At 41.6% G+C, this 26,670-nt stretch overlaps 1 protein-coding gene across 7 annotated transcripts in view; it reads left to right on the forward strand.

Annotated features, from left to right (window-relative positions):
• The window catches only part of Rbms3 (RNA binding motif single stranded interacting protein 3), a 664,175-nt gene that overhangs the window by 396,764 nt on the left and 240,741 nt on the right, over nucleotides 1-26,670 (forward strand). For all 7 annotated transcript variants that reach the window (XM_052187038.1, XM_052187040.1, XM_052187041.1 and 4 more), the window contains exon 5: nucleotides 22,827-22,984. In XM_052187038.1, coding sequence (XP_052042998.1) covers nucleotides 22,827-22,984 — 158 coding nt within the window. The remainder of the gene's footprint in view (nucleotides 1-22,826; nucleotides 22,985-26,670) is intronic.

Raw genomic sequence — 26,670 nt, forward strand, 5'->3', positions numbered from 1 at the left:
TCTCTGGCTTTAGAATTTAATTTCAGAGTAAACCCAGTTTACAGGTATATAATTGTACCTCTCTCTATGTAATCTCTATCAATCTAGCCATCTCTGCCTGTTCATCTGCATATGTTCTTTGGGTTTTGTTTCTCTGTAGAATCCTGACCAGCATCCTCTCTCTAAGACTTATATTAATACTTTATGACTTTGGCAATGATTGACTGCTGATGTAGATATCTAGGGCTTGGGGCGTGGCTTCATTGGTAGAGTAGCTGCAGGGTTCAATCTCTAGTATGATACAGATTGGCATGGTGATGATCCCAGGACTTGGGAGGCTGGATACGAGAATCAAGAATTCTAGAGCATCCTCAGCCACATAATGACTGAAGTCAGCAGGACCTATATAAACAAAACATCAACAGCAACTCTGTGTGTGTGTGTGTGTGTGTGTGTGTGTGTTTGCCTGTCTTCTGGTTGTTTTATTTATTTATGAGTTAATTATGTCTCTACACTATTTTTCTCTCTACCCATTTACTTTCATAATCTCATCATTTTCCATTTACTAAAATTTTTATTTTGAATCACTTTTTAATAACATCAAACTTATGGAAGGAAATTAAATTAAAAGATTCTCCATGTGTGAAATATTTAATTTCAATTTTATGTCAAATACTTTGATAGCAGAAGGTCAAAAAGTACATGAAATTTTAAAATTTCTCTGTCCTCTATGTCCTGTAGATATTGGGCTTTCTGTAGCTTAGCCCATAGTCTATGTGCTGGCATTTTCTAACTTAATTCTGTCCTGGAAAATTTATGGGCACTGTGGTAAATCAAGAAGTTATAATCATTATATATGATGCATACACACAGTATACTTTATGTGAGACATATATTAAATTTTAAAATGTTATTCTTATCATTCAATATTAAGGTAAACATTGTTGGCCTGACATGGGTTGTATTATTTGTATGCTCTGCCATTTTTGAAAACTGTGATTTCTAAGTCTCCTTGGCCATGAGATGTCTCAGGGGCAGAATAGGAATTCAAAGGAGATAATGCTTACCACAGACACTTTGTTTCCTTTCATATCCACCACACACTTTGTCTTCACTCCTATCCTATGCCAGTGTATATGATGAAATGTGTGTGTCTATGATGGGCATGTTTTCTTTTCTATCCCTTTCCAACCCTGAGTTAGTTAGAAATGTAAATTATAAATTACCATTAAGGAAAAATGATGGAGGCTAGAGAGATGGGTCTGGGTTCAAGAGAACCTGCTGCTCCTGTAAAGAATCTGAGTTCGGTTCCCAGCACCCACATCATGGAGCTTCTGACCACCTGGGACTGCAGCTCTAGATCCAGTGTCCTCTGATCAATTCTGACCTCTGTGGGTACCTGCACCTGTACACACACACACACACCAGAGAGAGAGTGGGGAGGGAAGAAGGGGGGAGAGGGAGAAGGGGGAGGGAAAGGGGAGAGGGAGAGGGAGAGGGAGAGAGAATTAAAAATAAAGTAACTTAAAATTGTTTTAAAATGAAAATGGCGGCACAGCCTGACCACCCACATTGACTGGAATGTTGCCTTCTAAGTCAGAATTATGGGTTTCTGATGTCTAGGACTCTTATATTATTTCTGCAACAGTTACCTCAGCTTTTCAGCATGCATGGGAGGCAGCTGTTTTTTCATCATGACTGTGCACAGACCCTGGGTGTGGACTCACCCCTACTCACCTCACCAATGTAACATTTACACTTAGTGCCCGGCATGGAGTATAAGGAGAAGCAGAAAAGATGATTTAGCTGGGTGGCAAATTGATAGTAATCACCTGTTTAAATCTCTTCAGTATATTCTTTGGCTTTTCTGGGCTTTGCTGCAGGCATGTTTTTCCCTTAGGTGAAAATAACAAATTCACAAGCTCACAGGGTCACTAAGGCTTTGTGGAGGCACCAAGGACCGTGATCAGTCAGATTTGTGTGAGGAGTGCAACCCACAGCCAGCCCTCAGAGATGGCGGGTGTTCTTCCTTGCTTGTGTATATGCGTTGTCACTTGCTTCTTTGTCTTCGGTATAGGGATATAAGACTCTAATGTGTCTCATTCCCCCTTTCTAAATGATAAAAATGTAAGATCAATAATAATGCAAAACATCTCACTTGACTCCGGTTAGTCTCTCCTGAGTGACAAACAAAATTTTCATCTGTAAAACTTTCCATGTCTCATATAATGCATTCGAGCCTATAAATTACTGTATAATACACATCTATGCTAAGTACGCTCTGAGACTGCATTAGTCAGCAGACCTCTTCCCCAGCAGCCTCCGACTGGAGGCCTCGAGTGCATTGTGTTTATTTGAGAAGTGATCTCAGAATGTACAAATAAAGGAGAGAGTGGGTGAAATGACATGGGCTGAGATGGAGAGGTTCTGAAGAGAATGCGTGATTAGAGACAGTCTTGGCACAGTCTCTGTTCACCTGTCATACTGTCATTGCTGAGAGAATGACCCTGAGTATTAACTCAGTGCAAATTTGGTTGTATGTCTGTGGCTGAGAGGTGTTAGTGCGGAAGGAAAAGAGCAGAGACTGACCATCAGCAGAGATCTGATTGGCACTGGCGGCCACAGTTGGAATCTGATGGATTCCAGCTATGTGTGATGTAGGAGAAGCATAGTCTCCATCCAGACCCATCATGCATGCTGTTCTTCAGTCAGCTGCTGCCACTACCACCACCAACACCACCACCAACACCACCTCCACCACCACTACCACCTCCTCCTCCTCTACCACCTCTACCACCACCACTACTACCTCCTCCTCCTCCACCACCACCACCACCACCACCACCACCTTCACTACCACCACCACCACCACCACCAACAACAACAACACCTCCACCTCCACCTCCACCTTCACCACCACCACATTTACCACTACCACCACCATCTCCACTACAACCTCCACCACCACCTTCACCACCATCAACAACAACAACACTATCACCACCACCTTCACCACCACCACCAACAACAACACTATCACCACCACCTTCACCACCACCAACAACAACACTATCACCACCACCTTCACCACCACCACCACCACTACCATCAACACTACCTCCACCACCACCACCACCACTACTACCAACACCACCTCCACCTCTACCACCATCACTACCACTACCACCAACACTACCTCTACCTCCACCACCACCACTACAACCAATACCACCTCCACCACCACCTCCACCACCACTACCTCTACCACTACCACCTCCATCACCACCTCCACCACCACCACCACTACCACCTCCTCCACCTTCACCACCACCACCACCACCACCACCTCCACCACCACCTCCACCTCCACCTTCCCCTTCACCTTCATCACCACCACATTTACCACTACCACCACCATCTCCACTACCACTTCCACTACCACCTTCACCACCACCTCCACTACCACCTCCACCACCACTACCACCACTACCACTAGCACCACCTCCTCTACCACCACCATCACTACCACCACTCCACCTTCACCACCACCACCACCACCACCACCACCACCTCCACCATCACCTCCACCTCCACCTTCACCACCACCACATTTACCACTACCACCACCATCTCCACTACCACCTCCGCCACCACCTTCACCACCACCACCACCAACAACACCATCACCACCACCACCACCACCTTTACCACCACCACATTTGCCACTACCACCACCACCACCACCACCACCACCACCACCACCACCATCATCACCACTACCACAACCACATGTATCTTGGACACGGGTCCATATTAGAGAACACACCCTTTCTTAGGGACATCATTCCTCTCTCAGTTTTAGAGTGAGTAGATGTTGAGGTTCAAATGTTGTGTGCCCTCCCCCATGGGCTCCTGTGTTTGAACACTCTGTCCCCAGATGTGGAGCTGTTTTGGAGGATTGTGGAATCTCTAGAAGGTGGAGACTTTTAAATGAAAATGAGTCACCAGAATAGACACTGAAGATGGATAACCAGGTCCGACCTCCTGTTCACTCTCTACTTCCTGCTTGCTGATGCTCAGTGTGGCCAACTGCCTCACCCTCCTGCTGCCACGCTTACCCTCATGTAATGGGCCACACAACCCTGAACTGCAATGAAAAATAAACCTTCCTCCTGTATGCTGCTTTATGGCAAGTATTGGAGCATGGCCACATATACCTGCAGCCTAAATCTCCAGATGCCTGGAGTCCCTGAAGTCATCGGTCTGCTCTGGTTCCATCTCAGTGAATGGCAGCAGAGACCTGGATGCACATCATGGCACAAAAATAAATAAGCAAGCAAGCAAGTGAATAATAAAATTTAAAATTGATACTATGATATCTTTGGATTATATCGTGTTAGAAGATTTCATTTTGAAAATTGTCCGAGCTGTTGACTTGAGTTTTATTAAAAAAAAACTTATTAGATGAATCTGTCTTGGAATTAGGACAGAATTTCTTATAGTTTCTGAAAGTCTGTTTGCTGTTTTGTATAGTTTATTTATGCAAAGCAGCCCTTTCAGCGTTGATGATGATAAAATGAAAACACTAATCAGCTCTGAAAGTGTCAGGAATCCTCAACATGCTTGGCTTCTAATGTTTGGCCGAGACATAATTAACCCTTTATGCAGATATAACAAGCCCATGTATCCCATTAATATGCAAATTTACTTTAATCTTTAATAAATGATAAAACAGTACCAATGAATTGCTTTAAGATACTTTTATTATTACCAGTCAATGTTTGATTCATGTATTTATATTTTATTACCTGTGTACCTGAGATTGCATAGAAATATCTTGAGTCCACAGAGCTAGGGTGATGCAGAAAGTTTAAGAAGCCCTGTTTTAAGAGCTTGAAGATATGACTTCACTAGTACAGGATCAGAGTACACGTGGGTGTACATTTTCCTAATTTTGCAATACTTTGTCAATGAAATTGTTTCAAAACATGATAAACAGTCACAAAACACACAAGCTATGAATATTTATTAGTCCAGAAATATACTCAGCCTAAGTGCCTCATCTTTCGAAGGACTAAGATGATGTCATTTGGTTTTCCTCTTTACATTTCGAGCTCCTTTCACCTGACTGTTCCCGTCCTTTCTGCCTCCTCCCTCCCAGTGTCTCTCAAGCTGTGAATGATGGTAGGTCAATACGCATGATTCATCCACAGTGAAGCACTCATGGTTAATTATTCTAGGCACTTGACCAGTTATGAGCCTCTGCATTAGTCAGTACCCACCACAAAACACAGCTTCTCTGATCAATGTCCAGACATTGATCAGAACAACACACATTTACAGATATCTGATATCAGATACAGATATCAAAAAGTAGTTTGACAGTATGACCAAAGATCATGCCATATGATGAATGGTAAGCTAAATAAGAACTATGATATCCCCAGTCGTGGATTTTGACTAGGGTCACAGTTCCAAGTATGAAATTCCTCCTGAAGAGCATGCCTCATATCCAATTAGAAAATCAAGCTTGTTACCACCATAACTTTTATGCCACAATAGCACTGATGGATATATGGAGAATGCACATTTCTGTCTTCGTGTATCACACTGATTCCTGAAGACAGAAGGAACACACACACACACACACACACACACACACACACACTTGTACCTCTGCTACTCTTAATAGTGTATGCTGATCACACCTACTTTCTTGAACAGGGTTAGGCTCACTTTTATTTGTAAGTTCATGGTATCCACTTATGGTTTTATGTGTATCTACCCATAAATGTATATATAATGTATATGTACCTCCTCACAAGTAAATGTTCATCAGACATGGAAATCCTTGCCAGGATTTTGTTCTGTGAGTAGCATTCCTCCAGGAGTTCATGAAGATAATTTCTAAGGTTGCATTATCTATAAGAAAGTCTAACTGGGAATATTCCTCTGTGGGGAGAGTACTGGCATATAGACCAAAACGCTGGGTTCCATCCCAGCACCACCTAAACTGGAATGGCAGAAGCTGGCTGTTCCCGTCCTTTCTATATTATATTATTAATATTATATAAGGGTAAAAGGCAGAGTTCAGGAGTTCAAGGCCATTACCCTGGGCCTCAGTCAGATCCTCGTATCCCAGGACTGTGTGAGACACTGTCTAAAATCAACCATTGAAAAGCTTTGCATTACTTTCTCCTCCTTGTGTGCCCATGAGATGACTCAGTGGGCAACCTGCACTCCGTGCAAGCCTGATCAGCTATGTTCCATCTCTGGAACTCACACAAAGGTGAAAGGAGAGAATGTACTCTAGAGAGTTAGTTGCCCTTTGACCTTTATACATGTATTGTGACACAAGTGTCCACACGGACCTTGTATCCACAGAGACACACAACAACAACAAAACAATAACAAATAAAAAACATAAATTTGTAGTTCCACAGTGTCATGCAGGCACCTCCACACCCAAAATACAATCATAACTAAAAATAATTTAGAATTTGTAAATTTGGAGCTCTCTAATTCTATGTTAAAGCTTTCACAAATGAGAGGAACTTCTTTCCGGTGACACCAACTACTGTCACTGCCCCAGTGTTTACATGTTTACAGCTATAATCTTCTATGGATTTCTCTCAGGGCCTGAGTCTCATGAGGAACAAACCAGAGGAGATATAAATGCTTAAAGGATCAGTTGAAGGCAAATTAAAGCCATTATTCTGTCAAGTTACCTTCGAATGAAGGTTCACAGGAAACAGTGGTACAGGAATCAGAATGTCATGCAGTGCATGAACATAGTAAATCTCCATTCCAGAGTTACTCAGTGTCTCAGTAACATGGTTATATTGCAAGTGACCCATTTGGTTTTGTTAAGCTATATCTGCCTTGATGTTAATTAATGTCTTAATTGAATTCGGCTGAATAAACAAATTTCCTCTTATGTAACATGGAAATGTATCTAGTTTAATAATTGCTCTAAAGCTAGAGATAGAAACATTTATACTTCGTGATACATCTGCATATACTTAAGGACTCTTTAATAAAAATATTCAAATATATACTGGAACTTGAACATATTCATACACACACTCATGCACATGTGCCCACACACAGATACACATGCACACACACATGCACACGCACACACACGTGCACACACACACATGTGCACGCGTGCGCAAACACATACACACACTCATACACACACCACATTGCAGTTTTAAATGTCTGTTTTTACTTCTCTCATGAAGGGATCCACACTAGGGAGCCTCAGCCTTGGAATCACAGATAATTCTTTTGCAGATAATTATTTGTTATAAATTGTCCTATGCATGCAGAATGCCAGTCACAGCTCCTTCACTGCAGTTGTGACAAATGCAAAGGTCTCCAGGTATTGCCAGACGTCCTGTGGGAATCAGGATTCCCCTGTTTCTGAATCAGTGGTCTACGCATCAGTCAAATACAACACCACTGCCTTACTGACTGCATGTATGGAACGGCCTTTATTATCTGTTGATTGAGGAAGTGATCCAGTGGCACTCGGATTGGCTGCATCACGAGGAGCAGATCTTGCACAGTTGGATGAGTGCTGCCGTGATAGAAGGTAATTAGATCTGCATTTAAAGTGCTTCTATCTGGCTCTTGGCTCATGCACTAATTCTCAGTGATAACTGGATTCTACTTTGAATCCTCATATTTATACATTCCATTCTGGTATCTAAGCAGATGTGTAATCCACACCCTTTAGAGAAGCCCAAGAACTAATAATATACAAATGATGCAGCCAATGGGCAGCCTCAAGGTATGCCAGGTAGAATATGCAAATGATGCAACCAATGAACACTGGTTGCAGTGCGTCAGATGTGTCACATCTGGGGAAACAGACATGGAATCCCACAGTTTTACAGACACAGGATTACAGTTTAAATGCAAAACACAAAACATTTAGTCTTTCCATTTCTCAGATGAAGTACTTATGATGAATGCTTTAGTTTTGTGGACCTTTATTATCAACACTAATAGCTTGTTCCTTCTGTTTCGCAGCTGTTCTGTTACTTTTGCATAATTTCAAACATTTTACAAAACCTTATAAAAATAGCACAATGCTTTTCGGGCAGATTTTCCACACAATTAATGTCTCCTACATTGGCTTCATTGATTTCTGTACAAGTACACACATATTGTTGTGATACCAAGAAGTCTCAGAGTAAGTTCATGTATGACATAACTTTAGACAGATACTTTCATTACATGTGCTAATACCGAGGGGGATCCGTTCCATAATCATGGTAAAAAAAATGACAGCAAAATTAATATTAATACAATGGAAGCATCTACATCAACAGGGTCGGACTTCATCTTGACTCACTCACTTTTCTTTAAAATAAATGAGCAACAACTGGAGACGGGCGCGAGCCAGCTCAGGCCTTGGGAGCACATCCTGGCCTTGCAGCACATTGGAGGCAGATTCCTGACGCCCACTCAGTGTGGATGTTTACAACCAGCCCCCTGTAACTGCAGTTCCCAGAGATCTGACATCCTCTTCTGGCCTCTGTTGTTACATGCACATAGTATAGCACTTACATGCACTCACACAGACAAATGCCCGGAGGCACACACAGACACACAAGAATAATACAAAATTTAAAAATTGCACAGGATCTGGGCTGCAGCCTAAGGTCATTAGTTTCCCCAGTCTTGCTTCATCTGAAATCATAAGAAGGCAATATTAAGGCCATTTATTAGGTAGAGTCCCTTTCACACTAGATCTGACTAATGTTTACTGATGATTAGTTATGGTTTGATTTCTGGAAGGTGGCCATAGTGCAGTGGCTCATTCTCCACCTGTCTTGTCAGGAATACACTACTTTCACGTGTCCCATTCTGGTCACTCTGAGCACCTGTTTAAGGACACATCTTGAAGGTGTCTCCACTGAAAAGCTACCCTTTCTCCCTTATAATTAATTAATCCCCTTTAGAACAGTTCTGCCAGATTCAGCACATTTTCTTGTTCTCCTCAAACTTCTTTCTTTAAAAAATAATTTAGTTTCATTTATTTTATGTGTATGCATTTTATCTATGTGCAGGTATGTGAACTACAACTGTCCAGTAACTGTGGGGCTGGAAAGGCATTGGGTCCCTTTGAACAGGAGAAACATGTACACTTAACTGCTAAACTATCTCGGCAGCCCTAGTTTTCAGACTAAAAATCAATCTGTTTTTGTCTGTCTGTCTGTCTGTCTGTCTGTCTGTCTCCCTCCTCCCCCCTCTGTGTGTTACATTATGTGCATGTATGTGTGCACAAGTGCATGCCTGTGTGCACTAGGAAGTCAGGGAAAGTCATCGGGTGTCCCACTTACCCATTCTTACACAATATTCCCTTGAGACAGGGTCTTGTGTAGCCCAGGCTGACCTATAAGATGCTACGTAGCCAAGGATGACCTTTAACTCCAGATCCTCTTGCCTTCGCTTTCAAGCACAGGAATGGCAGGTGCTTACCACTCAGTCTTCCCGGCTCTCCTCAGACTCCCCCTGCTGCTAACTCTCACACCAATCTCTGACAGTCATAGATGCCAAGCAGCAATTCCACAGCTCCAGCATTCCTTCTGCTTTATTGCCTTTCCTCCAGAAGGAGTGGCTTCTCTTCTCCATCCCTTATTTCATAATTTGCTTGTGAAAGTAGGACCTCAAAGATCCTTAATTCACGTTATGAGTTATTAAAAAGAAAAGCACCACCAATATTAAAATACCAGGTAAAGGCACCAAGGTAAAGGCTGTGGCCAACAGGAACTAATTGCCTTGCTTGTTTTCCTTGTGGTGCATCAGGCTCATGCAGGGCATGGTTCTCCTTGAAGATGCTCTCACTCACAAACCGGGGACCACCTCTGCCTCGCTGAGGCACTGAAGTGGAGCCGGAAAGCAAGAGGCACCTAGGAGCATCTTATCAATTTTCCCTGTGCTAAGCTCTGATGATGGGTAGGGGAAAGACTCTTAATGAGTCCCAGCATTTAATGTACCACAGGTCCCCAGCTGTATGGGTGTAAGAGGCTTAGCAATTTTGTATCTTCTGAATAATAGCATTTACTTTACACTCTAAAATACTCCCTGGGAAGTCTGAATAACATTGTAGCTTCTTTGGTGTAATAGCTTTGTTGGGCTAATTGACTCGAACAGCAAAATTGCTCCTTAAAAAAAAAAGCCACACAGTTTTGATTAATGAGCCCAGTAATAGATCATTAATCTTTTCAGCTCAGAAATCATAGGAGCAGTGTTATGTTTTGTACCCAGTAATATATTTCTAGATTTTTGGGCTGATACAGTGGCCACATTTTAAAGATCTCATGATCAATTTAATATGGTGATCTCTGCATAATTTAATATAATATCTAGCAACTCTGCAGTTGGAAGAATGTCATGGGTCGCATCCTAAGAAGTGGTAATTGTTCTGTTATGAATATGGCTTGTATTCAGTTAGGAGTGGTCTTTTTATAATGCCCTAAGTTCTGAGTAATGATAATTATAAGGAATGTTAATGAGTTACTGGAATTCTCCTGTGTACCTGGCACTCTGCTAAATTTTCAGTGCACCATGTATTGAATTCCACATCAGCTCTCAGAAGTTAAAGGTATTGCTTCTCTTTATGGTTCAAGAAGTTCTCTGAGAAGTGGTCCTAATGAGCTGATAGCACAGGACTGGCTAACCCCAGGAACCACACCACTGTGTGTGTGCTCACCGCCTGCCATGCTAACCGATTTCTGGGAGGTGACATATGGGCAGATCAGCAGATCGCTTTGAGGGAGTCAGGCCTGCATGTTTTATATAGATGACTGAACTGACCTGCACAACTGTCTTAAGCCTTTCCATATCAGAGGGGGCTTATATTTAAAGGATCAATTTTCATGCTCATGGTGGAGCCAAGACACAATTTCTACATTGTCTCTGGCTGTCTGATCACCAAGGAAAACAGAATTCCAGATTATGAGCTGTAAAAATCCGGAGGGCAAATGTCTACATTCCTGGTTGTGCTCTTGTGTTGCCTGGCATAAACACCACCTTATTATTAAGATTCCATCGTAAGTTGCCCACTGGACTGAGGTCTCTATCTTCTGCAGCAAATGCAGGCACCGCTGGTAAAGCCATTTGTCCATTACAGAGCCACATTAAGAGTTGGACTTACCTTACTCCCACTGGTACATTTTAAGGAAATTAACAATAATATAAGTGCCAGATACAGACGAGCAATGATGGTGCAAAACATTCTTTTGGAAATACAAGTAGTTGTTCCATTTGAACCTCAGCAACCTTCCCTCCACTGTTCTCAAAAATGGTCCTCACCATAGTATGAGAGAGGAAGGAGGCAGGAGCCTCAGTCTCCAAACTGTATTGCCTTTTGGTAAGTCGGTTTTCATTGTAAGGGGCACACCCCTACATGCATATTCTCATGCACACTAATTTACACAAACACATACATATATTCACATACAAACTCACACATACATGCACTCTACTCCCATACACATATCCTCACACACACACACACACATATATCCATATAACACATATTAACACACATACATAAACTCACACACATTCAAACATATATACAAACTCACACACACATGTTCACATCCACACATATTCACACACATACATAAACTCACACACATTCACACACATATACAAACTCACACACACATGTTCACATCCACACATATTCATACACATACATAAACTCACACACATATATACTCACAATACACATCCATACATATTCACACACATACAGAAGCTCACACACACATATATATACTCATACAATACACATATCCACATATATTCACGCACATATACAAACTCACACACATATTTGCACACATATAGAAACTCACATACATCTACACTCACACAATGCACAATCACATATATTCACAAACATATACAAACTTATATACACATATTCACGTGTATACACTTTCATACACATATTCACACACACATACATAAACATACACTTACACATACTCACACACATACACATGTTCATACACACACCCATACACATATTTATTCACACATAGACACAGACATGCTTCCATGCACACTTACAGAACATTTTCTCCAGCTTCGTGTTAAAGGTCACAGGCTACCAAATCTTTGCAAGCTGTTGAGGTTCTCCTCAGAGAACTTGGATTGTATCAGCCTGGGTATGCTGCCCCCCTCTCCACCTAGCTTAACAGAGTTTTAATGTGCAGCTGAATTAGTTTTGAAGTGACAACCTGTTCCTGGCTGTTTCCTCTCCAGCGACATGCACATGGCTTCACAGAGTCAGTTTTCTGTGAAATCAGCAGGGCTAGCTTAGAAGGAAAAGCAGGTTCAAGCAAACCAGCAAGACAACAGCTCTTTCGTATACAGAGCTGCATTCTCCACTTCCCACATGTCAAAGGTAGCTTTTGTTGGTATAATCCTCTTGAAGTAGAGGTTAGAAGAAAGTGAGTTTTATTTTCCTCTGTACTGGGAAAATGTCACAGTTCTAGTCTAACTAATAAGGCTTAACCTCAGTTTCCCTCTGGACACTCATTTCCCCAGTATCATTAAAATGTTTATTCTTAAGAAGGTGAAGTATCTCGATAAGTAGCTTATTCCTCAGGGGAACTCTATAGGAAGCTAGCCAGTGATACATTCCTCATTTTAATCTCTTAAAAAGCTGTGACTCAAACATTAAACACAGTGTGTCTACAGCCTCTGTATCGAATCCGTCAGATTCATTTCTGGCTGGATTTCTCAATAGCTGTGTGAGCCCAGGCTGCTGCAGAGTTTCTTGCAACCTGGGCTTTCTTGCATGTGAAATGGGGATATGAATAGATTCTACCTCAAGGGTTTTTTTTTAAGCCATAAAAGTATGATGAATTTAAATAGCTTTAGAGTATAGTTCTTGGCACATTGCTAGATAATAACCCTGAAATGATTATAATACTAAAAGCAAATAATTTATGTAAAATGATGTTAGTATTAATCCCACATGGCAATGAATATTCTTAGAGTCTTTCTCATGAAAACAACTGAGATGAAATCACACTAGAAAGTTATTCATATTTAGTTGATCACTTCTTTTATTGTTGTATATTCACTGCACCTGGTATTGGGTTAGATAAGGGCATTGACATTTCTGTATATGTAGATAAAATACTGTGAGTATATCTATCCACACCTTACTCATTATATATCACAAACTCAAATTGACTTAACGGTCTTATATTTTATCAGCTGACTATAATTTTGCAGATTTTCATGATTCTGTCATTACTTATGCTCTGTTGTGAGGCTGGTTGTTCGTGAGTGGAATTTCATGTCCTGAATGGATTGTATCTCAGTAACATATCTCTGTGTGCAGACTACATATAAAGTTGGGCCTCATCCCTGTGCCAGTGTATTCTAGGTAGATAATTATTTTTAGTTTGTTGTTTGTTTATTTGTTGTTGTTTTTTTTTTGAGACAGGGTTTCTCTCTGTAGCCCTGGCTTTCCTGGAACTCCTTCTGTAGATCAGGCTATCCTCAAACTCAGAGATTCACCTGCCTCTACCTCCCTAGAATTAATGAGTGCTAGAATTAATGGTGTGCATCACCATGCCAGATCTGCTCCTCCTCCTCCTCCTCCTCCTCCTCCTCCTCTTCATTTTTCTTTTGCTACTGCTGCTCCTGCTTCTCCTTCTGCTTCTTCTTCTCCTCTTTCTTCTCCCCTTTGTATTCTTCCTCTTCCTCCTCCTTCTCATCCTTGTACTTTTTTCTTTTCTTTCTCTTCTCTTCCTATTTCTTCCTCTTAATGGAATTAATAAAAGAATATCATAACATGGCAATATATGTACAAGAGCTATAATTCTGTACTTACTTGAAGTAATCCTTAACAAACCAGATGACTCCTTTTTGTTCCAGGATACTAAGCAGCTAGATAATATCTACTCCCTAGAGCCTTCTCAGAGTAGAAAAATGACCAAGAAAATGTAGACTCTGTTCATAGTAGTGGGTTGCTGTCTGTAGCTTTGTTCCTGGTTTCATTTTTGGTTAGCAGTGTTGTCAGGACAAAGCCATCCATGGACTTTGTGGCATTGCAGTATATTATAAGGGAACTATTACAAGATTGCTATATTGTACAGTGTATGTCTAGCAGGTTCTCACAGGGCAAGGTATCTTCTAGAACTGGTGGCTGATGATTCTGAACTCACCGCACATAGATTCAGAGACTTGCTTGCTCAGTCACATGCATCTCAACTCATGGTTGTCCAAAAGAAGAAAAGCAACAGCCACCTGAGAGCAGTGGTTCAGCCTGTCAGGGACCTGTCTCACTGCAAGTCTACTCTGTATTCTCCAAGACTAAACCTTCTGATTGGACCAGAGGCTTCACTTCCATGCACCAATGCTGTGCTTGGATTAAATCTGAAATACTTAAAATGCGCTATAGCCCATCTTTCTTAGAGGAGTGTATGCATTTTTATTTTGGGAAAAGTTGTTCTTCCTCAAGTCTCATCCATAGGCTGAGCTCCTTTCCTTCACATATATATTGTACAACACTAAGAGAGCATTAAATGTATTTTTCTGCAAATATTTACATTGATGATGATGACGACGACGACTGTCAAAATGATTTCTTCTAGCCTTTTGAAATGTGCAACACATTCTTGTTATCTGTACTTGACATCCTGGGCCAAAGACCAGCAGAACTTCTGCTCCTGTATACTGTGTACTGTGTACTATATACTTGCTCCTATAGAACTGTTCCATGGTACCTATAAATCAATCTCCCCCTTCCCTTCATCCCACTACTTTCTCTAGCCTCCAGTAATTACCATTTTACTCTCAACTTCTTCTTAAAATTACTTTTAGCATGGGTGTGTAGATGTAACCATGACAGAGCACTTGTGTGGAGGATCAGAAGACATTGCTAAAGGATTCTGTTCCCTTTGACGCTGTGGCTCCAGGAACTGAACTGGGGTTGTCAGGATCAGCAGCAAGTATCACTACCTGATGACCATCTCACTGGCTCTCTGCTCCAGCATCAGTGGGAACAACTATCATACATCTATCTACTGCACAAGGGAGTTGTATGATGCTTCCTTGGCGGTACCTGGCTCATTTCACCAGACATAATCTCCAAGTTGTCCCAGATGACAGCTGTCCACTCCTGGTGTGCCTGACCATCCTACCATGGTGGGAAGACCCCTTTGCTTTAATCATTATCAGCTGACAACCATTTCAGTGGGTTCCCAGTCTTGGTTATTGTGGATGGAGCATGTCTCATCCATATGATGGGCTCATTTGTGTCACTGTCCCTGCTGAAGTGACACTTGTAGGTGAAAATAGTTTCAAGGGCAGACCACTGTGTAGCCTACGCATTAGGCATGCTTTGTACTACCTCTTAAGGTCTCTAAGACAGCTTTCCTGCTGGGCCTTTTTCTGCCTGGTAATTGGCAGGCCCACTGAAGACTGACCCTTAAGGCCTGGTGAGGTAGAATGTCTTTGTTCTTTACCAGAAAGCCTCTGACCATATCATAATCTCATGACCTTCTGGGAAGTTCAGAATGTTCTGTCTCTACTCAGGGCCAGAGACATGACTCAGATCTCATTCCCTGGACTGGTAATTACAGTCCTGAAGCTTCTGTTCCCAGTTTTACAAGGTACTGATTATGAGAGAATGGTCCATGCCCAGTGGCCTCCAGGCCTGCTAAGGCCTGACTACCTCCCTAGCAGCTTGACCTAGATGTAGGCAAAGTTGGCTCTCTCCATTGGCACCCCATTTGCTCAGTTAAATGCTCCAATGTTCTGACATGATGCTAACTAAAAGAGAAGCAAATTTGAAATGAATTAATCCCATTTGAACAGTTTATGCACAAAAAAAAAAAGCCTTGAGGGGAAGAAAATGAGAAGCTCATTTTTGGGGGGGAGGGATGTATTCTTGGATAAAATGACATTTCTATTCACGACAACAACAGGGAAACTGCTTTTCTAAATTTTTCATGAACAAGATTAATACAACTAGGTGATATGTCAAGAAATCCCTGTTCAGTTGAAGCGGTGTACAACCAGGCCAGAACGGAGGAGTCACTGATGGTGACACAGACAATTGGATACATGGCAGCTGTGTACTTTTTACCAACTCCTGTGTTCAGCATAGTGCTCCTTCAACAACTGTGTGGCCAGGAGAAACGATGCTATCCAAGTCTGGGAACCCTATAACTCAAACAAAAAGGAATCAAACAACACAGAGGTACTAATTTGTGTATTGCTAGTACTCCATAAAGCCATGTGGTTTTCTGGTCCTCAAATGTTCAACAAAAACTCCACAATATAAATAGACAAGGTCCCTGGACCAAGTGTAAAAGGATTGGACCTTAGCTAGTTTATCTCCAGCTCATTTCAAATCTGTTGGCCGACTTAGAGACAACGGACACCAATCCCTTAATTTTTATTTTCTCTGTGTGTTAAATGACAAAATTGGGTAAATTAGTTGCTCCTTAGAGTCATTCTGAAGCTTCCTCTTCTGAAGGAATTAGGCCAGAGGGTGGGGAAGGAGCTCAGTTGGTAGACTACTTGCCAAGCGTATGTGAGGTCTGCAATCCCCAACAGCAAGGAGACCAAATGCAGACTCATGCCTGCTATCCTGGTACTCAGGACCTGAGACAGCAAGGCTAAGGGTTGCTCAGCCACACTGTGAGTTCCAGACCAGCCTGGGGTAAAAAAGACTCCGTCTCAAAATCAAGAGACAAGCAAAGTGATCAAATAATTCAAGAAAACATTTAATGCCCTCTTAGATTGTGACTATCACAGGTGAAGTTCTTCTAAACAGTTAAAAGAACTCATTTGGTTAACCAGTCAGCCTTCTCCCAGATGACTATTTAAGATAAGTGTGATGTGTAAATAAAATTGTGAGTGGAAATATAGGGTATGTAGTATTCTAAAGTTCATTCCACGAAGAACTTAAATTCTATTGTCAGCCAATATATTCAAGACTAACACTGCATTTCAAGAGCTGGAATTATTTAATGAATATCACTGCCCAAAGCTGTATTCTCTCTGTGAATACAAATTAAGGAATGACCCCATCAAGTGCTGTACTGTTTCTGTGCATACCAATTAAGGAGCTGGCCTTGCTGTTTGAATTTAGATTCAGAAAACAGCTTACTAGGCAGTCCCTTGCGGACGATGTTCTGGATGTTCAGAGTGTGTTGCTAAATGACTGCAGCATGGTCTACACTTCAGGAGTTCAGACATAAATTTGAATTGGGATTAACTAGCCTACAGAAAATGAGAAAAGCCCCAGCATCATCTGGGACAGTGATGCATGTGTCTGGTGTTATTCAGTTTCATCAAGGGCAAAGGAGTACAGAGGGTTGAGTCAGTTCCAAACTTTTTAGGAGCCTGCCATGGGCTATGATCCATTCATTGGTAAGGTCTAGACAACTGCAGAGACTCCTAAGTGGTTGAGCATGTATTCTTCAATGTATTTTCCATAGAAAGCCATGATGTTCCTAGTGAGGGGGAGAGAGGTCTGTTGCTAAAGTGCTTGTCATGAAAAGGTGATGATCTGAGTTTGATCCCACCCAGACCCATATGTCCCAGTTACTTTTATATTGCTGTGATAATATACCATCACCAAGGCAACTTACAAAGGAAAGCATTTATTTGGAGTGCACAGTTTCAAAGATCTTGAATCCATGTCCATCACAGTAGAGTGCGTGATAGCAGGCAGGCATGGTGCTGGAGAGTAGTTGAGAGCTTGCATCTTGAGAAGAGGAGCATCAGTCAGAAAATGTGCTAACAGCATGGTGCTAGCCTTTGAAAGCCTGCCCCTAGTGACCTACCTCCTCACAACTCCTAAACCGTCCCAAACAGTCCCATCACCTGTGGGCAAAGTAGACAATCATATCAGTGTATGGGGGGGCATTCTCATTCAAACCACAACACTATGTAAAAATTGAATTTAGTGGTTGATGCTTTGATCCCAGCACCAGGAGACAAGTGTCTATCTGGTGCTCTCTAGACAGTCAGTCTAGCCTAATTGGCAAAATCTGGAAACCCTGACTCAAGGGAGCTATTTGGAGTTCCTGCATGAACCCCTGTGGTTTCCCTTTAGCCTCCATCCTCCCCACAATGCATTAAAACAAAGGCTGTTTTGTTTTTTGGTTTTTGGTTTTTTTTTTTTTTTTTTTTGGTTTTTGTTTTTGTTTTTTTTTTTTTTTTGTATGAACTGATTCTTCCCAATTTAAAACAAAGATGTTAATGTACCTCTCACCTCTCCTCCTTGAAAATCCCCTTTGAATCAGAGTCAACTAGAAATGTCAAAGCCTCCCACAAACAAATACCATTAGTCCTGTAATCCAGCCACTGTTCGAAGAGTAACTTTCTATTTCTGGCAGGAGACTTTGGCTCTTCTGGTACAGTCATAACATAAAGTTGTGTTTTAAAAATTAGTTGATTTAAGTCCTAAAGGCATGTTAGCTTTAGAGAAACTAATTTAAGCTTTTAAATGAAGTGTACATGGCAGGCAAAAATAATAATAATAATCTGAGAGCTGATATGCAAATGATTGAAACTTGGGGAACACCGCTGGTTGAACGTGCACTGAGCTGGATCTGATTCTAACTCCGTCACTAATCATCAGGTTGTCCTTGGGCAGGGCGATGAATCTTTTATGGCTCTCTTTCCTCATTATCCAATACGAGTGATGATGTTTGGCAAAATACCTTTACAGTTACGATGGGAAGATTAAAATTAAGTGATGGATAGTAAAATGCTGTAAAAGTTGAAGGTTTTATGTGCGTAAGGCTCATTATTATGTATCTGAAGCATCAGAAAAAGGGAGACACACTGAGGTGGGGGAGAGAGAGACAGAGACAGGGAGAGACAGAAAGATATAGAGAGAACTTCAGCCGGTTAATAGAAAAATAATCTCATTTTCTTATTATGATCTTATGGCTTGCTATTTGCTGGTGGTAGTGCATTTTGTGTGTGTTTGTTTAGGTGTTTGTGCATGTGTGTATGTGTTCATTTGTGAGAGATAGGGGTGGATAGGAAATGAAAAAAGGATTTCAGTTGTACATACGTCGCATAAACACCATTCCCAAATATTAAAGCTGTGGCCCTTTCCAGAGAGGCGCCACGTTGTGGAGCTGTGGCCATGTCGAATGAGGTCGGTCACTAGGGGCAGACTTTCAAAGGCTAGCACCATCCTTTTACGTGTTTTCTGACTGATGAAGCTCGTTTCATTGCTGTTTTCATTCTTGCTATTTTCTTGGTAAAAAAATATATATATATAAATAAATTGTGTTTAACTAACCAGCTCAATAGCAGATTTCTTTAGATATTTTATTGATTTTTAAATTTTATGTGTATGTTTTTCCTACATGTATATATTGTACCAAATGTGCATGTATGTATATGTACCACATGTGTATATATGTGTATATGTATGTATGTGTGTATGTATGCATGTATGTATGTTTACCACATGTATGCAAGCACAGAAGAGGAAATTAGATTTTCTAGAACTGATGGTTATGAGCTACTTTGTGTTTGCTGAGAACTGAACCCAGGTCCTCTAGAAGGGCAACAAGCATTCTTAACCACTGAGTTATCTCTCTATGACAAAGTCTTATTCATCTCAAGAATTAATAAAAAATATTGTGAATAAAAATACCTGTAGTGAGAATTTTAATTTCTCTGAAAAAAAAAACACAGAAATGGAGCTCTGTTTTCATTTTAATCCCAGGTGTGGGATAAGGGCCTGCATCAGATCGTCCACAGCAGCTCAGTATGACTTTCCTCGTGATCTAGCAGGGATGGGATTTTGCCAACTGCAGATAGTTTCTTTGATTGCATGACATTTGGAATTCTGGGGACTTTTCAGAGGGAATATAAATGCCAGGGACCCAAGAAGCTGAATGGGTTAGTGGTTGGTTGCTGCTGGTTGTTGGTTGTAGTTGGTTGCTGTTGGCTGGTTGTTGGTTGATGTTATTTGTTGTTGGTTGTTGGTTGCTGTTGGCTGTGGTTGGTTGTTGTTTGTGGTTGTTTGTTGTTTGTTGTTTGTTGCTTGCTGTTGGTTGTTGGTTGTGGTTGGTTGTTGGTTGTTCTTGGTTGTTGGTTGTTCTCAGTTGTTGGTTGTTCTTGGTTGGTTGTTGGTTGTTGTTAGTCTCAGTTTGTTAAATAGTCATGTGCAAAGAAGAAACGAGAAGAAAAAGAAATTAGATATCATGACAGGGAAGATCAAACTTGCCCCAAGGAAACCAACGTTCCCAATTAGCAGGAAGTAGTCTAATGATAACATTTTCCTCCCTTTCCCCTTGTCTTAGTTAAGGTTTCATTCCATGATTCACCTTTTGAGTCTGAGTTACCTCACTTAGTATGATATTCTCTAGCTCCATCCATTTGCCTAAGAATTTCATGAATTCATTGTTTCTAATGGCTGAATAGTACTCCATTGTGTAGATATACCACATTTTTTGCATCCACTCTTCTGTTGAGGGATACCTGGGTTCTTTCCAGCATCTGGCAATTACAAATAGGGCTGCTATGAACATAGTAGAACATGTATCCTTATTAAATGGCCCCTGGTTTTGGAAAGACTCAGTGAAACAGTATTCAGCAAAACCAGAACCGGGAAGTGGGAAGGGGTGGGTGGGAGGACAGGGGAAGAGAAGGGGGTTTGCGGGACTTTCGGGGAGTGGGGGGGCTAGAAAAGGGGAAATCATTTGAAATGTAAATAAATTATATCGAATAAAAAAAATAAGAAGAAAAAAAAAAAAGGTTTCATTGCTGGCCTCCACAGTGACACACTTCCTCTAATCAGGACACACTTACTCCAATGAGGCCATTGCTCCCAACAATGCCATTCCTTACTGGCTAAGCATTCAAATACCATAAGTCTAAGGGGAACAAAAGAATCCAAACCACCACACATTTCTATTCCTTTTTTCTCTCTTATCTAGAGTTAGGGTCTTGAAAGGGGCAAGAAAAGGGTTGGAGAAGATTAGAATAAAGAACCCACAAAGTCACAAAAGACCAGCTATACCTATCTGCATAAATTGTTAAAAGTAATGCAATTTAGTTTAATATAAAAATTATTTCTTGGCCTAAAATATTTGGAATTTCATTTTTATAGTCTCTCACTATTTTTAAAACCATACATCTATTTATTCTAGATTTCTGGATTTTTTTTGACAGTTTAATCTTGTTTATTCTTGAAGCTAAGTTTTGTTGTTGTTGGTGGTGGTAGTGATAGTGGTTTTTGTTTTGTTTTAGTTTGGTTTGGTTTTGGCTAAATTATAGTGTTTCAATTAAATGTCTAATTTATTTTGATATTTGTGATTAATCATGACATTCTGACCATGGTTTGCTTCTGACAATATAATTGTTTTAACATATATGTAACTATGTTTCCATTTATTAATCCATATATGAATTATAAAATGTTCACATACAGAGAATGCTAGCAGTTGTGGTTTTCTTTCCTATGCTACTAAACAGAGCATCCATCCATAAGCATTATTAACACTCAATGAAATATTGGACATAATGAGCTCATTTGCATATAAGTATTCCTGCTTGATCTGAGACCGCAACTCTCAAATTGATGCCATTATGAGAATCATTTGGAGGGCTTGTCAAAATCAACTTCTACTTGGAGTTCATGATCAGTATCTCAAGGTGGTCCTGAGAATTCTTATTTCTAACCAGTTTAAGGTGACACTTAAAATTTTATTATCTTTATTTTGGCAGAAAATCTCATGATGCCCAGATAGCCTTCAGAGTTACTATGTAGCTGAGGCTAGCTGGAAACTTTCATGTCTCTATTTTCTTAGTTCTGGGATTATAGGCATGCACCCCATACCTGGCTTTAGTTAATGTTGATATTGAATTTCTGGATCACATCATGTACCTACTGGTCTAAAGGGAGGCAGTGTCAAAGAGCAATAAGGTTTGTGTTGTGGCCCTGGCCCATGAGATAAATCCATGCAAGTTTTGCTGTCACAGCTCAGTTTGTAAAAGTCATGAGTAGCATATCACAAGCACTTAACAAAGGTGGGGAAGATGAGATTGCGGGGTTCCATGCCTGTCTTCTGAGATGTGAGGTGTCATTGCTGGATGCCTCATAGATAAAGTTTGATTTTACATGTACTCACCTGACCTTAACTGCACTATAAGCTTGTGTGTATCTTTACAAGTGAGCTTGGATTGCATTGATGGCATTATTTTTTTTATTGGAAATGTTCCACATAGAATGGGAGTGGGCAGAAATTGTGATGCACACCTGTCTTCAGATGTACACCTGTTCTCCCAGCACTTGGGAGGTTAGAGCAGGAGGGTCATGAGTTCTTAGCCACTGTGCAAACTAGTATCTAGTTTTTATGTCAACTAGATACTAGCTAGAGTCACAGAGGAACAGTCTCATCAGAGAAAATGCCTCCATTAGCTTGGGCTGTGGGTAAACCTGTAGGACATTTTCTTAATTAGCAATTGATGGGGAAAGTCCTAGCCCATTGTGAGAGGTTCTATGCCTGGGCTGGTGACCCTGGTTTCTACAAGAAAGCAGGCTGAGCAAGCCACTGGAGAAAACGACAGTAAACAGTACCCTTATATGAAGTCTGCATTAGCTCCTGCCTCCAGGTTCCCGTCCTGATTTCTTACAGTGATGGACTGTTGCCAGGAAGTATGACAGTCACCCTGGACTATCTCAGGCATTTGCAGCCATCTGGGAAGCATCGGCCTGTGAGAACAGAGAAGGATGTTAGACTCTAGTCTGCAGTTTAAGTGTAGCATTTGTCCACTGACCTCACTGCATTTGTTTCTCTTCTTTCTCGTAGCAACAAGAGCAAGATCCTACGAATCTATACATCTCAAACCTCCCCATATCCATGGATGAGCAGGAGCTGGAGAACATGCTAAAGCCCTTTGGACATGTGATATCCACCAGAATCCTGAGGGATGCTAACGGAGTCAGCAGGGGAGTTGGCTTTGCCAGGTAACTCTTTCTCTGTAAGAAACCCCTGTGGAATCTGTCTTTCCTTACTGTTTCTTTCCCACCCTACTCCTCTGTAATATCTAGAGTCCAAAGCAATAGAACATGCAAAATAAAAATAAAAATAAAAATAAAATGCAGATAGCTTATCAAACCTTTCATTTTTCTGCAGGTTTCCTTTGTGTTCTCTAAAGCATGTACACAGACTTGTCAGGTCTCTGGTCATGGGAATATGCACATTTGATATTCAACCCTGTCTATATTTGCAAAACAACTAAATCAGAGGAAGCCAGTTTTAGTCAATAACCTGAAGCAAAAGACTCCCGTGTATATTGTGGCAGAGGCTGAAGCTCATATGGCAGACTGCCTGCCTGGCATGCAGGAAGCCTTGGGTAAAGCAGACATAATGTCACACTCATAATTTTCGTGCTGGGGAGGTGGAGGCAGGAGGATCAGGAGTTCAAGGCCATCATCGGCTATATAGCCAATCCACAGCATGATCAGCATGAAATACGACAATTCAAAAAGGCAAGGAGAAAATCCGCACCTGTCCAGTGACCAAACTGTCTTTGTGGTTTTCATGTGAGCTTCTAATGGAGAGAAAGGGCAGTGAGGAGCAGAGAGACGAGGGGGCCATTCAGAGGGCAGCAGTCATGAGGAAGTCCTAGGGAAACTGGAAACAGAAGTAGGGGCCAACGAGGTGTTTGCATTTAGGAGGCACCGGCTGTGTGGTTTTGATATTTTAGGCAGAACAGGAAAAATACATTTTTTTCCCCTCTCATTGCCAGAAAAGAAAGAGCATTTTTAACTTTAAGGGGATGTTTACAAAAGAGAGACTCTTTCTGGAATAAAGTTAGAGCACTGTGCCTGCTGTGCTTTCATGAGAAGACAAAGCCAAAGAGACCTCAAAGAGAAAGAAGTTACTTAGTGATAAGATGTTGGAAAATGAGGCTGAGACTCCATAGCACCACAGCGTGGGCAGAAAGAGATGTCGGGTCATGAGCGAGTGTGGACAGTGTAGACCAGTGGTTCCACCCTAGATGAACAGCGAAATTTACATGCGCCCTATCCTCTAGCTTAACTCTCCTGAGGCCGTGTCCCCCATCATAAAATTATTTTTGTTCTCCAGAATATTTTATAAGGGGCAGACCAGGAGATGTATGAATGGCCGCATGCTTGGTGAATAGAATAAAAAAGAAAATAGAGTGGGGGAAATCTTGCAGTTCTCCACTGTGTAAGGGAGTCAGGCTTTTGAAACACTGATCCTAGCCACTTTTGATGGGCTAGATGGGGTAGGTGGCACCTCCTGTGTCTGTGAGCACTGCCTTGCTGATAGCGCATCCTCTGCTGTCAGAGGCCTGAGCATTGCAGCTTTCACCAAATGACAGCTAAGATTGCTTTGCATGCTGAGCACATTCCCTTGAACTCTTTTGACTCTCACCCCGGCTCTTACCCTCCAAAATCTCTCTGATTAATCTCTTTCTTAACATTTTTTGTTGGTTATTTTGTTTACTTGCTTTTCAAATGTTATCTCCCTTCCTGCTTTGCCCTCCACAAACCCCCACCCCATTTCCCCTCCCCCTGCTTCTATGAGAGTGCTCCCCACTTGCCTACCTACTCCCACCCCACTTCACCGCCCTGGCATTCCCCTGAGCTGGAGCATCAAGCCTTCCCAGGACCAAGGGCCTCCCCTCTCATTGATTCTGGATAAGGCCATCCTCGGCTACATATGCAGCTGGAGCCATGGGAACCCCATGTGTACTCTTTGGTTGGTGGTTTAGTTCCTGGGAGCTCTGGGGAATCTGGTTGGTTGACATTGTCGTTCTTCCTATGGGGTTGCAAACACTTTCAGCCCCTTCAGTCGTTCCCCTAACTCCTCCATTGGGGTCCCCATGTTCAGTCTGATGGTTGGCTGCAGTCATCCACTTCTGTATTGGTCAGGCTCTGGCCAAGCCTCTCAGAGGACAGCTATATCAGTTTCCTGTCAGCAAGCACTTCTTAACATCAACAACAGTGTCTGGGTTTGGTGTATTTATATGGGATGGATCCCCAGGTGGGGCAGTCTCTGCATGGCCTCTCCTTCAGGCTCTGCTCCACTTTTTGTCCCTGTATTTCCTTTAGCCAGGAGCAATTCTGGGTTGAAAGTTTGGAGGTGAGTGGGTGGCTCTACCCTTCAACTGGGGGTGTGTGTGGTCATGCCTAATCTCTGGATATAGTCTCTACAGGTTCTCTCTCCCCTTTGTGGGTATTTCAGCTAATCTCATCCCCATTGGGTCCTGGGAGCCTCTCGCTTTCCTGGCATCTGAGACTTTCTTGTGGCTACCCTCAACTTTCCATCTCACATCTCCCATCGCTACACACCTCTATTCTATTTCCTGAGGAATGAGTACATTTCAAGTCCATCAAGGGAGCACATTTTCTAGGATGTATCCTGGGATGTGGTTTGGGCTAGATTTTTATTCTTAATCCACCCATGTTGGTTTCCTAGTAATGCTGTAACAATGGAAAACATTCTGGCTTAAATAAAAAATGTTTTCTCAATCTCAAAGCTAAAAGCCAGTGATCAAGGTACCTTGTGGGTCCGTTTTTACAGTCGTCTCTGTGGTTTGTAGATGGTTCTTTCTTCTCTTGCTCTTCCTTCTGGACGGAATTTCTGTGCTTTCAGTCATCTTCCATCCCTGCCCTCAGCATCATGCTTGTTTTGTTTGCTCATTGTGGGATGAATGGCTGGGTAGCGGAGAGTGGTGGGTTTTAATATTTCCATCCTATAATGCCCCTGAATAGCTCAGCTCAATAGTTTTAGCAATCGGAGCTGAGTCGTTTCAGGCACAGGTCATGTTGGATTAAGGCCCATTTTTAACATAATTGCCTGTTTACAAATACATTTACCTTCTTAAGTATTATGGGTTAGGACTAAACATGAACTTGAGTAATAGCGGAGGCAAGTAGTCAGGGCTACTTGCTCATCTTCTATGTCAATCCTTGCTGCATAGTTTGCCTAAAGGGAAGGAGCATAGATGTCTACAGGGGTGGAGTTAAACAGAGCAAGTCATCAGATCAAAGCTGCAACCAAGGCAGATAGAATCACACAAGAACAACACACAGCTAAGTCTCTGGAGGAACCCTGAGAGGCTGGGTGCTCTCCCTTGATTAATCTCCCTTTTCTAACTTCAGACTCTTCCTCCTTGGGGCATTCCACATATAAAAACCACAAGGAACCCTTACAAATTCAAATCTGGGCACATCAGAGTCTTTAGCATTGAGGTGTGGTTTCATTCCTCAACCCTGCCTCCCACCTCAATGTCTCTGGCTTGATTCACATTCCTGCTCATGGTTCTTCCTGTCACATGCCCTGGGCAAGGCTACCTTTCTTGACTGACTGGCTTGTTGATAGCCATTCTGCTGCCTTCTGCCTACTCAGCTCATAGGTATTGACTGGCCCATTTTTCTTCAGAATTCTTCCCTGACCTTCAACCCCAGACTGTTACCCAAATTAAATGCCACTACTGTTCAAATTCCTATAAAAGTTTTTTCTTTGTTCCCTCAAATACAATTTATCATAGTTGTACCTAATTCATTACTTTATTTCAGTATTCTTCCACTGGGATCTTTTCTCTTCTCTTTTCTTCTCTTTTCTTCTCTTTTCTTCTCTTTTCTTCTCTTCTCTTCTCTTCTTCTCTACTCTTATT

This window comes from Apodemus sylvaticus, chromosome 7, assembly GCF_947179515.1.
Source record: "Apodemus sylvaticus chromosome 7, mApoSyl1.1, whole genome shotgun sequence".
Lineage (NCBI taxonomy): Eukaryota > Metazoa > Chordata > Mammalia > Rodentia > Muridae > Apodemus > Apodemus sylvaticus.